The sequence below is a fragment of the Tachyglossus aculeatus genome, chromosome 12, assembly GCF_015852505.1.
Source record: "Tachyglossus aculeatus isolate mTacAcu1 chromosome 12, mTacAcu1.pri, whole genome shotgun sequence".
Lineage (NCBI taxonomy): Eukaryota > Metazoa > Chordata > Mammalia > Monotremata > Tachyglossidae > Tachyglossus > Tachyglossus aculeatus.
Window position 1 is genome coordinate 31441472 of NC_052077.1, and position 14672 is coordinate 31456143.

Consider the following 14672-nt stretch of genomic DNA (forward strand, 5'->3'; position numbering starts at 1 on the left):
ATTTTAATAATTCCTTATTATAAATAAGGACCTATTCCTTATAAATAGGTCCTTATTTTCCTTATTCCTTGTTTTCCTTTTGAATTCCTGGTTGTACATATATTTAATGTTCAACGATTGTGTTGCAAATCACTGACGATGAGCTTTGGAAGGCAAATGCCTTTCCCCTCAAAATGAACATTTGTTCTTTCTCTTGAAATATAAGATTGAGCTTCCTCACGACCGTGGTGGCTTCTTCTACAATTAGTGTTATTTTTGCTATTTCCATGTTTACTATAAGAAGCTGTTTATCTTTTTACATAGCTATTCACTTTTCTAAATTATGAATGCAATTTTATGCTCACCCTCTGACATCAAGGATAATTACATTTCATGCTGGTTATTACTACTAGCATATACGTATGACATACTAAAACATGACCCAGATATTTCTTGGGAAGGAATGTATTTATTACCTCATACCCCTAAAATGTACAACTAAAAAATTTCAAAAATTTTTCTCAAGGGATACTGCAAATATGTGACAGTGTAATCCAAATAATTAAGCACATTATTATTTAGTGAGCAAGCACACTACACCACTTACCTTATATGGCATTGTTTTCTGTCATTCTTTTTAAAAAGAAAACGTATTTTTTTTTTACCGTACACCTTCTGGTATTTATATTCACAATACAATATGAAAAGGACAATGAGGAATAGGAAAAAAATCCTGAGTTAATAAGAATGGGTTTATTACAATTTTTCCCCTTTTTGCTGCTCGTATTAACATACTTTTATTTCCCCTGGCAAATTTTCCCCAAGCAAAATTAGATATTTGATGTTTTCTTTATAGTTTAGCATCTTTACTTCAATGAGGTACTTACAGAATTTGTCCATTTTGCAAGGCAAGCACAGTAATAAAAAGTAGAAAAAACTCAAGACCCAATCCTATCCGTTATAAATAACCTTTATATATCTGCCACATTTTCTTGCCAAGAGAATCAGTCACAAAGCAGTGAAATTCCAGGTACTGGGAAGCAGCATGGCCTAGGTACAAGCCTGAATCAGAGGATATGGGTTCTAATTCTGCCTCCTCCCTTTGTCCACTTTGTGACCTTGGGCATGTCACTTAACTTCCTCATGCCTCAGTTACCTCATCTGCAAAATGGAGATTAAGACTATGAGCCTCATTAGACACAGGGGCTGTGTTCAAATGGACATCTTTGCATGTACCCCAGCATTTAGTTCTTTGTCTGGTACATAACAAATAGAACTAAAAAAAAAAAAGACCCCAAATTTGGTTCTTGTCCGTTCTGTCTTTCAGTTATTATTGGAGGTCCATGAAAGCGTCTTAACAATCTCATTACAAACCTGCAATTTTGTATAATGTAGCATCCCTGTGATTTTAAGATCAATCCAATTCTAGCAAAGGACATTGGGAATAATATTTCATCTTGCAACTAAAAGATCATTTTGTATTTTGCTTTCTAATTTGCTATTTTTGTTTGTGAAAATATGTTCGGACACATTGGAGGAAAAAATGGTATGCAGTCAGGAGGCTTCTGTGAGAGCAAAACATCTCACTGTCAATCAGCATATCACTGCACTTCAAGGTCACAGTGAAGAGAAAGAGCTTCAAATAATGATAGGATGATGTAATTGCCTCAACTTGTCTGAATAACAAAGTCATGTTCACTTACTTTCTGGAATGCATGTTAGCTACAAATGTGTTTGGATTTCCATCCCCCTCCATTTATGAACTTTGCATGTAGAATTTTCTGTTTTGACTACATATGGCATGTGGCGGGCCTTTCTTCAGAGAAAGTCCTATTGTTTTTCTCCAGTTAAGCTTGCTTGATGTGTGATGCCAATTATCTTTTCTTTTTTCTTTTTTTAAAGGTGGCCTTGGAGAGCGAGTAATGTCAAAGAAAAGAGGAGCCCTCTACCAGCTTATTGACAGGATAAGAAGATTTGGCTCTGGTATTTTCTGTGTTTAAATTAGCTGACTGCTTGACATAACAGTTCATTCAGTTAACTTAACCTCCACAGTCTAGGTCCTTCAACCAAGTCAGTCAGTACTGTTTAAAGTCTTTACTAAGAGCAAAAGAGCAACAAAGGGAGTAGCATTTTGGCCACCTCAGTTTTATTGGCGAGATCGGGTTTCATGTAAGCACTATAAAACTTAATTTGGGGAAGCTGAAGTCTTGGAACAGCTTATTTTAAGCCTCTGCTTATTAAAAATGCATTAAGGGGTTCATTATGGTGCTGTTCTTCATAACTAATTCATTGGTATCACACAGCAGTTTTCAGTGTTTTATGAAAATAGGCGTCCTTTTTTGGTAAGTATCTGAAATTGTCACCTCCAACTCACAGCCCAAAGGATAGATAATTCAGTTGTCCCAAAAACAAAATTGCGGTTTTCTTAGCCATAAAACCAGAGCCTTTTCTTTTAGAGAGAGTTGTAATTGTTCACTTATTGTATATACTCATAAGCTCCGGTCATTCTTTTAGTATTCTCGGTAGCTATTTCTGAGGAATATGTATGATGAATACAGCATTAAACAATAAAAAATCTTTAGCTATTTCAGACCTTTTTCTTCCCCAAGCAAATGGCTTTGAGTGAGCTGCATGCTATATCTACTAGCTTTTTATGGGTGTACCTCATAAAACAGTTTGCTTTTCATTATGATGGAACTAGAGAAGCAGCATGGCCTAGTGGGAAGAGGAGGGATATGGAGGTTCTACTCCCAGCTCTGCCAGTTGCTTGCTGAACAACCTTGGGCAGGTCACTTAGCTTCTGTATGCCTCAGTTTCCTCAATGGACATTAAATAACTGGTCTCCCTCCTGCTTAGACTAGGAGTCCCTTGTGGGACTGGAACTGTGTCTGACCTAGTTAACTTGCACCTACCAAAGCGTTTAGAAGAATGTTTGGCACATAGTCAGTGTTTAACAAATGCCATAAAAACAGTAACACAAAAAAAACTTAAGAAAAAAATTCAGCATGCAAAAAAATTCAAATTGTAGTTTACTAATTTTTGATCAGGCCCTGCAAGCAAATCGCAATGTCCTGACTCTTGTTTCCTCCCACTAGGGAAACTCCAGCCCAACCTCTTAGTGCTTCAGAGAATTCCCCGGTGTTGTCTCTGGAAAGCAGTACCAGAAGGAGACAGTACAGTTAGAACATTGAGACTGGAGGCTTTCAGGGAATAAACTCCCAAAACCTCAACTGTAAAATGGGAATTAAATCCTTCTCCCTCCTGCTTAGATTGTGAGCTCCATGTGGGACAGGGACTCTGTGTACAACCTGATAGAATTTGTATCTACCCCCTAGCTTAGAACAGTCCTTGGCACATAGTAAGCACTTAACAAAAAGAATAAAAACAAAACAAAAAATACAAACAAACAAAAAAAACCCCCTGTCTATACTCAGATTTGATCCTCGGGTTTTTAAGATTTTCCTTAGCCTCTGAGTCATGATGGAGGTTGTAAATGGTGTGAAACAATGTTGTTCAGAAGCTAGACAAGAGCTTGAAAATGTTAAATCCTTAAACGTCTTAACTCTATCCTCTACTTACTCCCCTCATTCCACCAATCCCAGATCTCTCTAATGAGCCTCTTCTCAATGCAGATTTTTTAGATTGACTCTTCACAATTGATTCTCTTCACAGTGATCCCATTTGATTTAGCAAGCATCAAGCCTTTTTAGTGATATTTGTTATGCACTTACTATTGTTTCCATAAAGGGAAATAAAGTACAATTCAGTAGTTTATGATAGCCTAACCCTTCGTTCTTCAGTGTGTGTCTCTAGAAATAAATCCTGTACAACACACTACAAGAATAAATCTTTAAAGAATGGTTTCAAGACTCTTTCAGACTAGGGTATATAAAGTAGTCCTGGTTGTACAACCTTGTGTTTATGGAGTGCTTCCTGTGAGCAGAACAATGGATTGAGGGCTTGGGAGAGTTCAGCATAGCAATAAACAGACATATTCCCTACCCACAACGAGTTTATAATCTATTATAAACTCGGTGATCAAGATGAGGCAGGGAGGCTGCACCTTGGACAGGATTGGGTCTGAGTATGACTGGCTTTTGGGTCATTTTGGTGAAAAACAGAACAAAAATACACAGTCTAGGGTTGGGTAGGACCAGACCACAGTCCCAGGCCTCAACATGGTCTGGACTTTCCCTGGACCAAGTCATCCTGGTCCATGGGTTCACCTAAGGTTGGACCAAAGCCTATTAGTCTATGAAGAGCTCTGCCAATCTGGAAATCTCTGGCTATCCCATTCCTACTCCGAGCTCAATAATAAAATATAATATAATGATGGTATTTGTTAAGTGCTTACTATGTGCAAAGCACTGTTCTAAGTGCTGGGGAGGTTACAAGGTGATCAGGTTGTCCCACAGGGGGGCTCACAGTTTTAATCCCTATTTTACAGATGAGGTAACTGAGGCACAAAGAAGTTAAATAACTTGCCCAAAGTCACACAGCTGACAGTTGGCGGAGCCAAGATTTGAACCCATGACCTCTGACTCTAAAGCCCGTGCTCTTTCCACTGAGTCACACTGCCTATCTGAATGATTGCAGTGGATCTGAGAGAGCCAACCGGAGACCAGACTTGACGTTCTGGAATGGAGGCATCATACGTCCATGCCCTTGTGGAAGTTTCACTAAATAATAACAGTAATAAGAAGAAGAATAATGATGGCATTTGTTAAGCACTTACTATGTGCAGAGCACTGTTCTAAGCGCCGGGGGGACACAAGGTGATCAGTTAGCATTTGCTATGTGCTAAATAGTGTAAAACACAGTATTGAGACAATCAGATCAGACAAGTGGCACCTAGGGGTTTCTGTTTCCTAAACCGGTGGTTTCCAGGGGGCCGGTGGATTATGCTAGATAGAGGCAGCCCAGCTGGGTGGGTGGAAGTATTCTGACCCAGGTGGTATTAAGGATCGTTTTAGTCTCTTTGCATAGTGATAGGCTTATGTATTTTGATTTAAAAGCCATTTATGAAATTATGAACTCCAGGACTTTTGGAAATCACATCTGTTTCATGGAGCATTTTCAATATCTTTTCAGGCTTGGAGCAAAACTTCACCGCAAAGGGAAAAGCAACTGTCAGATTCTCACGGCAGAATGAGAAAAATCGAATTCCCAGAGCTGCCACATCAAGAACTGAAAGAATATGGCCTGGAGGCGTCATTCCATACGTTATAGGAGGAAATTTCACTGGTATGATTCTCCCCCGTTCATCTGTTTTGGAAGAGAAAAAGAAGGAAATTCCCTTTATTGATTAGCCTAATGTATCTTTCCCATCAAATATTAATCTCATTAAAAAAAGATACTTAAAGATAAGCTTTAAAGATCATGAAACTAATTATTGTATTTCACTAGGCTGGAATAAGGTTGTGATTTTCAAGGTCTTTTTATTGTCTAGTGTTATTGCTGGTAGCTTTTTGTTTAACACCTGACCTTTTAAGTCAATTTGAATCAAAATAATTTTATACTTCTAGTGTCCTACTCAGTTGTACAGGGCTGGTGGTGTGAATGAGAAAGCTCTATTTTAGTAAGTGAATGGCTAGTTATGAGGTAACTTGTTCTTAAAACTTATGGAATGAGAACTTCTATCCATTTTCTGTGAAAGGTAAGTTGCAGTGGCTCTATATAGAAAACATATAGACCCACCCAGACCATGGCAATGTTGTTTGATCAGAGGCCCAGAAAGGAACTCTGAAAGTGTAGAATATGCTACCTCCTGACTTATTTAGTGGGATCTCGAGTGGAATGTGAACAGTTTAGAGTTTCAGTGGGGAGTGGGTATGAATAGCAGGACAGATACGGAGACAGAGAGACAGAAAAAGAGAGAAAGAAAGATCTCATGGGTAGAAAGTGGCTGAATGTGAGCCACACCTCTTGTTGAAACCCTCCCCCCCAAATCAGCCTTGTAACTGGGGTAGAAATTATTGGGAGCTCTTTTTCTTCAGAGATTATGTTCTGTTTATTTCATTTCCCAAACTTTTTCAGGCAGCCAGAGAGCAATGTTTAAGCAGGCAATGAGACACTGGGAAAAACACACATGTGTTACCTTTATCGAGCGGAGCGATGAAGAAAGCTACATTGTTTTCACTTACAGACCATGTGGGTGAGTAGAATTGGGAATGGGATGACATGGAATTCTGGAATTTGAGACATTATTGATAAAATGCATTCTGAGAAGGTTTGTACAAAATAGGCTTTTGTTGCATAGAGATGTGTGTATAGTAAAGTACTTATCTCTGGTGCAAAAACCATTTTTCCCTCCTCACCAAGCCAACATTTGAAATAATAATAATAATAGTGGTATTTGTTAAGCACTTACTATATGCCAAACACTGTAATATAAGCCCTGGGGCAGATGCGAGATAATCAGGGCCCACATGGAGTTCACAGTCCATGTAAGAGAGAGAACAGGAAATAAATTCCCATTCTGCCAATTGAGGGGACTGAAACACAGGAAGATTAATTAATTTGTTCAAGGTCACATAACAGGTAAGTGGCAGAGCAGGGATTAGAACCCATACCCATCGAAGCAGCGTGGCTCAGTGGAAAGAGCCCGGGCTTTGGAGTCAGAGGTCATGGGTTCAAATCCTGGCTCCACCAATTGTCAGCTGTGTGACTTTGGGCAAGTCACTTCACTTCTCTGTGCCTCAGTTCCCTCATCTGTAAAATGGGGATTAAGACTGTGAGCCCCACGTGGGACAACCTGATCACCCTGTATTCCCCCCAGTGCTTAGAACAGTGCTTTGCACGTAGTAAGCGCTTAGCAAATACCATCATTATTACTATTATTATACCCTCTGACTCTGACTCTGACTTCTAATCCTGTACTCTTTCCACTAGTCCACCCTGTGTTTGCTAGCTGCATTTATAGTTCAACCATCTTTGGCAATGACCAAAATGAAAGTATTTGGCTTGCTATATTCATTCATTCATTCAATTGTATTTATTGAGCGCTTACTGCGTGCAGAGCACTGTGCTAAGCGCTTGACTGTACTAAGCTATATCTTTGGCTATTACTGAATCTGAAGCATTACACCCACCCAAAGGCATTATTGGGAGTGATTCTGGTTCTAAACGGTATTAATTCTCTCCCGTCCAAATGCCTGGAAAAATGACCAGTTCCTGTGTAGTTTAGCAGCATAGCTTATTGGAAAGTACACAGGCTTGGGGGTCAGAGGTTGTGGGCTCTAATCCTTCCCAACCACTTGTCTGCTGTGCGACCTTGAGCAAGCCACTTAACTTTTCTGTGCCTCAGTTGTCTCCTCTGTAAAATGGGGATTAAGACTGTGAGCCCCATGTGGGACAACCTAATTGCTTTGTATCTACCCCAGCACTTAGAACAGTGCTTGGCACATAGTAAGCACTTAATAAATGCCACCATATATCATTTTCTCTGGGTTTCTGTACAGAAGACCTGGATCATTTCCAAGCCACATTTTCTAAGAGGACCTGTAAAACTTTAGGGGACAAAATATCAATGGGGGTGAGGGGCAGAGAAGACAAGAATGAATCAACTGGGAATGATCTAGGTTGTCGGACTTCAAAACCTGATCGAGTTGACTTTATAGACTGTAGTAAGTCAAACGGTGATCTCCTCTCATTCTGCTCCCTCTGTGCAGCTTCTATGTATCTCTTTTTTCATTCCCAGTTTGACCGAGACTTTATAGGCCAAGAGAATATGAAACACGTAATTTTTTACCGTTAGAGTTAGGGTAGAAGTAGTGAGGAAAAGCTTAGTTAGGCATATTCATTAATGGTTTTTTAACTGCTAAGGGCTGGGTTGGATACCAAATAATAGCAACAAACACAGTCCCTATTCCATATAGGCTCACAGTCTAAGAGGAAGAGGAAAACATTAGTTATACTCATAATATAGATGAGAAAACTGAGATACAGAGTGGTGACTTCATTCATTCATTCATTCAATCATATTTAATGAGCTCTTACTATGTGGAGAGCACTGTACTAAGCGCTTGGGAAGTACAAGTTGGCAACATATGAGACTGTCTCTACGCAACAACGGGCTCACAGTCAAGTGACTTGTACAAGGGTGTTAAAATATCAGGAATTTCACATTGAAGGTCAAAATCAGTGAATGTATTGTGTGTATACAAATAAATGTCCCCTTTTATATCCATACTCACATGAATATGTTAATATATGTTAGATTGCTTGTAACTTTCCCCTTATTATACCACTTAAAAGCCTTGATTGGTAAATCTGGGTTTGAATACATTTTTACCCTGGGAAAACCTAGCTTTGACATTAATCTTTCAATGGCAATCTAGCCATCATTTGTATAGGGTAATCCAACATTTGCTGGGGCTGTGGCATGCAGATGGGTAGCATTTTTCCAACCAAATGGCGGAAGTCCTGGAGATCCTCACATCAGCAGCTTCGGTTGGGACTTTTCCAAACTCTAGCCCTGTTATTTGTGTACTACAGCAGAACTTTCAGTCAATCAACAATATTTATTGAGCACTTACTCTGTTCAGAGCCCTGTACTAAGCACTTAGAAGAGCACGATACAACAGTGTTGTTAGACATATCCCATGCCCACTACGAGCTTAGTCTAGAGGAGGAGCCTATGGCCTAGAGGAACTACTCGAGTTGAACATTAGACTAATTTCATTTTGCTGTTAAGAAACATATGGGTAACAATTTTTTCCCCAAATGAAATATTGATTTTTCCCTGTACAGCAAAGACCAAAACACTTCCTTAGTTGAAATGGATCTAGTTTTCTATGACCCTGTTTGCCTAGGATAACTCTGTTTCAGTTTCCAAAATAAGAACATGTCTGAAGAGAGTGGTGACATTTTCTGACAAGGTGTCAATACATAAACTGCTGGTAACAAAGGCCATAAGCACCTGACCACTGTGTAGGACGGCCAGAACAGAGACAGGTTCTTGATAGCTGACTTGGCTTATATTACAAAGGTTGGGGTGGGGGTGGAGGGAGAAACAGTGAGCAAGAAAGAGAGAGCATCGTGATAAAATTGAGATTGCTACAAGATCAGCTGTGTTGAGAGGGAGGTGAACACAGGGAGAAAGAACAGGAAAGCCACGCTTAGGGAAGAGTTACACAGTGACTACCTTAGGAGCCTGGTGTCGTAAAGTTAAATCTATAGTCGTTAATCTGAGACAGGAAGCCAAGTTCACAGATGCTAAAAGTGCTGTTCTTCATATCTCAGACTGTCTTAAGGCCTTCTTTCACTTTGTTAGACCTTATCCATCAATTTACTTACGGAGCATTTAATCCATGCAGGGCATTGTACTAAATGCTTGAGAAAATCCCACAGTGTTGGTAGTCATAGTTCCTGACCTCAAGTTTATAATCCAGCTAAAATAATTATTTTCACCCTTACAAAAGCACCAATTTGTGTCCCAAATGCTCTTCTAGTTCCTTGGGACCTAAGATTGAAGAGGACATAGTTCCTGCCTTCAGTGAGCTAATACAATAATGGGGAATACAGGCAGAACCAGATTCTGTTCATGCAGTGGTAAAAAAGGAAACCTGGTTATGTCTGATATGAACAACAGTTAGTGAAAAATGAATAAATAGGATAATAGAATGATATGCAAGAAAGTACTAAGAACGGATATTTTAGTAGGTAGGATGGGAATAGTTGGGAATGTCACTTTCTTTTTTATGATATTTAACCAGACTAAACAGTTGGGTAGATAGAATATAAAATCAGCTTGGATTCAGTACATGTCCCTCATTTTACAGATGAGGCATAAGGCACTGGTAACTCAAGTGACTTTCCAAAAGTCATATAGCTGACAAGTGATGGAGCTAGGATTAGAACCCAGCTCCTTCGTGCTTCCAGGCCTGTGCTCTAGCCACTAGATCACACTACTTCCCACTTCTGACTCTTGGAGGAGGTGGTTTTATATTAGCCTATATCGAACAAATTTTTACAACTTTTCTTCCTGCCTTAAAATTTTTCTGATCTTTTCTATTTTGAGGATCCTGTGAGTTACTAGAATCCAGGCACTCCAGGCAGATAATAATAATAATGATAATAATAATAATGATGATGATATTCATTTAGGATTCACTATATGCCAGGCACTGTACTAAGCGCTGGAATGGATATAAGGAAATGGGGTTGGACACAGTCTCTGTCCCGCATGAGGCTTACTGTCTTAATCCCCATTTTACAGATGAGGTCACTGAAGCACGTAGAAGTTAAGTGATTTTCTAAAGGCCACACAGCAGATAAGTGGCGGGGCCGGGATTAGAACTCATGACCTTCTGATTCCCAGGCCTGGGCTCCATTCACTATGCCATCCCGCTTTCCTTTGCACTAGTCTTTTAGCACAGTGACTTAGAAATATATCAGAAGAAACCTGACAAGGAAGAGTTAGGGACAGCTGGCTTGGGAGAAATTTGTAGTCAGGCAGATAATATTGCAACGCTTGGATCTTTGGTTTCGTGTCTACCGACACTGTTATATTGTTCAGTGCTTTGCACACAATAAGCACTCAATCCATAGGATTAATGGGTTGTAAATGGAATTGTTAAAAACTCTCCCAAAAGTGTATCATAGATCATCTGTATATCCCTTATTAAAAGAAGCATTTTTCTTTTTCCCTGTAATATCAGGTAATACCAAAGTGAAAATTACTGTGAGAAATGTTCCTTTTTAAATACCATACCTTTGTCAAGCATACACATTTTGAAATCTCTACCTTAGAGATTTAACTCTAAAACTTAACACTTTCATCATTTTGTTCTCTTTCTGACTGTGGGCTTCCAAAGGGAGCCTGAGACCTTCTAAATGGCTATAAAAATGCATTATGCTGAGGTAAAGATGAAACCTGTTTTATATGGAATGTGAATCAAATGAAACTATCCCACTGTTTTGACACTGCAATAAGCCTTTAATCTTGCTTTGCCTATTTATGTGATTCATCAGCTTGTTTAAATACTCTTTATGTCAAGACTTCCTTATGGTTTATAGCAGCTGAAATTGATTTCCATGTAAATTTCTTAAAAGGTCATCCGAAGCTAAAAAGCCCTCAAACATTTCAGACTCTGCTACACTTGTCTCTGCTGAACCATAATTGCCAAGGTTGGGCCCCATTTACATTTTATCATACCCACTGGGGGGAAAAATGTTTAAATATTTACGTTATACTAAATATACTAAATGCTAAAATCACAGGATTAGATGTAAACGTTCTTCTCACAGTCTGTCAGGGAAAGATAAAAATTCGAGTTCTTAAAAAAAGTCTTCCAATTTCACCTCAAGAGAGGTATCCTAATATCCCAATTTGAACAAGTTGGACCTCATGTTATGGTTTCCTTCCCTGAAGAAATTTCTTCTAATTAGTACCGGCCCTTGTTTATCATACCAACATACCATACCATACTCAGCGCTTGGAAAGTTCAGTTTGGCCACAGATAGAGACGATCCCTATCCAACAGCGGGCTCCCAGTCTAGAAGGGGGCAGAAAGGCGTCAAAACAAGTAAACAGGCATCAGTAGCATCATTATTTATTACTCTATTTATTTATTTTGTTTGTACATATTTATTCTATTTATTTTATTTTGTTAATATGTTTTGTTTTGTTGTCTGTCTCCCCCTTCTTGACTGTGAGCCCGCTGTTGGGTAGGGACCGTCTCTATATGTTGCCAACTTGTACTTCCCAAGCTCTTAGTACAGTGCTCTGCACACAGTAAGCGCTCAATAAATACGATTGAATGAATGAATGAATACCAACACAATCCTCTTTTCTGCACTTAGATAATGATTTGCATTTATCTCTACCTATTTATGTTGGTTTTATGTTTAGAGGCCACGTCTCCCAATATTTTAGTATTTCTTGGCAAAAGGAGGATCGTGGTCTTTAGAACCTCAAGGTACCCAAGTGTGTAGGGTAAGCTGTGCACCTCATGAGCACTGAATCATCATCAGTGCATATTTAGTGAGCGATCACTGCATGCAGAGCAATAAGTGCTCACTGCATGCAGAGCAACTGTGGTACTTGCTATGTGTTGACCTCTATAATCAGTGCTGGGGTAGAAACAAGACAATCAGGTGGGATAGAGACCCTGTTCTATATGAGAGTCTGGGTCTACTGTATAAACTCTTGTGTAAATAAAATAAAACCAAAAACATGGTCCTGCCCTCATCTTCTAGACTGTGAGCCCACTGTTGGGTAGGGACCATCTCTATATGTTGCCAACTTGTACTTCCCAAGCGCTTAGAACAGTGCTCTGCATACGGTAAACGCTTAATAAATACGATTGAATGAATGAATGAATTTAGAACAAGTGGTCATGCTTCATTCATTCATTCAGTTGTATTTATTAAGTGCTTACTGTGTGCAGAGCACTGTACTAAGCACTGGAAAGTACAAAACAGCAATAAAGAGAGATAATCCCTGTCAATGGTGGGTTTACAATCTGGGGGGCAGGGGAGGGGGAGGGAGAGACAGACATCCAAACAAGTAAATAAGCATCAATATAAATAAATAGAATTATAGATATATGCATGCATGAGTGCTGTGGGGGCTTAAGGTTTGGGAGTGGTGATAATTTATTTTCCTGCCCCTGGCACTGTTTCTAAGTCTGTGTATTTACGGACAAGCATCTTTTTGTGGGAAATACTCAGTGAAAGGTATTTTTGCCCAGTATCCTCATGGGACAACCTTAACCCAGCAAGTAAAGACCACATCTTTTCCTTTTTTGTATTCTACAGAAACCTAATAAGTACTCTGCACATAGCAGACATTCATTTAATATTAATGAAAGAATAATATAAATTGTAGGTGAAATAAAAGCATTCATTGTAATTAATTAATCATTTAAATTGTCATTCTTAGCATAGAAATGAATAGGGCTTCACAATTTTGTAAAAGTACTGATTTTTTTAATGCCCTTCTTCCTCTGAGTTCGAAGCTGATTAATAATGCTTTTCTATTTCCCAGTTTTTCCATATACTCAACAAGATGTTCTACATCTTTACGACTGACGATCCAAATACGGTTGATGATGATCTTTAGGAAAACGGTAGTTTCACAGACATTGCTCATTTAAATTCCAGGAAAACTTGATATATGGGAGCAGAACTATCATAATTTCTTTGACCAATTGCTTGTGCTTTATTTTTACAAATCAATTTTCCATTCCATTCCAAATCCATTTTCTTAATTCCCCTGAAAAACTCTCTTTTTCCATGGAACGTTTATTGCTGTGAATAGAAAGTGTGAATTTTAAGGCAAAAGGTTGACAGAATCCTTTTCAGATTGCAGACAGTTCCCCTCCTATCTTTTATATTTTCATCTATCGGTATGAATATAATCCGTGGGTTTCTACCTCTTGCATCATTTTCGTCCTCTGGAGAGTGCAATTAATATCCTGAGAAACTGCTATTATCCTGAAGTTTACACCTTTTCAAACATATATTTGATAAGTTGATGCTTTCCACAGCTCTCATACCCTTAGCAGCCTAAATCTACTTGGAGCAGTTATCTGTAGGAGACTCAAAATGATACTTTATCTCAATAATATATGCCTGCCTGCAACTAATATTGTCCTTCTACCAATTTCTTCTCTCTCTACCTGTCATTATGGATGAGAAACTGATTCATTCATTCATTCAATCATATTTACTGAGTGCTTACTGTGTGCAGAACACTATACTAAGCGCTTGGGAAGTACAAGTCGGCAACATATGGAGACGGTCCCTACCCAACAATGGGCTCACAGTCTAGAAGGGGGAGACAGGCAACAAAACAAAACATGGAGATGGGTGTCAAAATCGTCAGGACAAATAGAATTAAAGCTATACGCACATCATTAACAAAATACATAGAATAGTAAATATGTACAAGTAAAATAGAGTAATAAATCTGTACAAATATATACAAGTGCTGTGGGGAGGGGAAGGGGGTAGGGCGGGGAGATGGGGAGGAGGAGAGGAAAAAGGGGGTTCAGTCTGGGAAGGCTTCCTGGAGCAGGTGAACTCTCAGTAGGGCTTTGAAGGGAGGAAGACAGCTAGCTTAGGGAGGGCACTTCAGGCCAGGGGAAGGACGTGGGCCGGGGGTTGACGGCGGGACAGGTGAGAACGAGGCAACAGTGAGGAGGTTTGCAGCAGAGGAGCGGATAAAATTGATAAAATCCTACTAATAAAGATTTGAAGTTAGCCTGCTGACTGCTGACAGTAACAATTTAGGTGACCGGGGGTTTTGAGGTCTGAGGGTTTCAAACAACGTGTTGACATAAATTCATTCCATAGAAAGATCATGGCAGAGCCAGCGGCACCTATTGTGCTACAAATTAATGGAAGCAGATCCCTTCTTAAATATTTTCATTTTATGAGTTTAAAAAATACATTTACTTTCACTTTGTAGTGGTGAGGATCCTTAAAGTTCAGTAAATAAATTTGATGACTACAAGGCAAGGCTGTAATCTATACTACTACAGTGCTAATAACTATTTTTAGATTGTATTTTGCTGTTTAATGCTCACTTCCTTTTCACTGATGGAAAAAGTCAGAAATTCTGTTTATGCCATAACTGTTGACAAGGGTACAAACTCTCCATTGAGCAATTAAGTTTGAGAAATATATCTGGTGACATTCATGAATCTGAATAAAACTGCTGAAAAACAGCAGCTGTTGAGAAGCAG

The 14672-nt window shown here is 39.1% G+C and overlaps 1 protein-coding gene across 1 annotated transcript in view; it reads left to right on the plus strand.

The window, feature by feature from the left end:
* The window catches only part of TLL1 (tolloid like 1), a 193138-nt gene that overhangs the window by 82514 nt on the left and 95952 nt on the right, over positions 1 to 14672 (plus strand). Inside the window, exons 3-5 of the mRNA XM_038755294.1 lie at positions 1882 to 1962; positions 5071 to 5223; positions 6016 to 6133. Coding sequence (XP_038611222.1) covers positions 1882 to 1962; positions 5071 to 5223; positions 6016 to 6133 — 352 coding nt within the window. The remainder of the gene's footprint in view (positions 1 to 1881; positions 1963 to 5070; positions 5224 to 6015; positions 6134 to 14672) is intronic.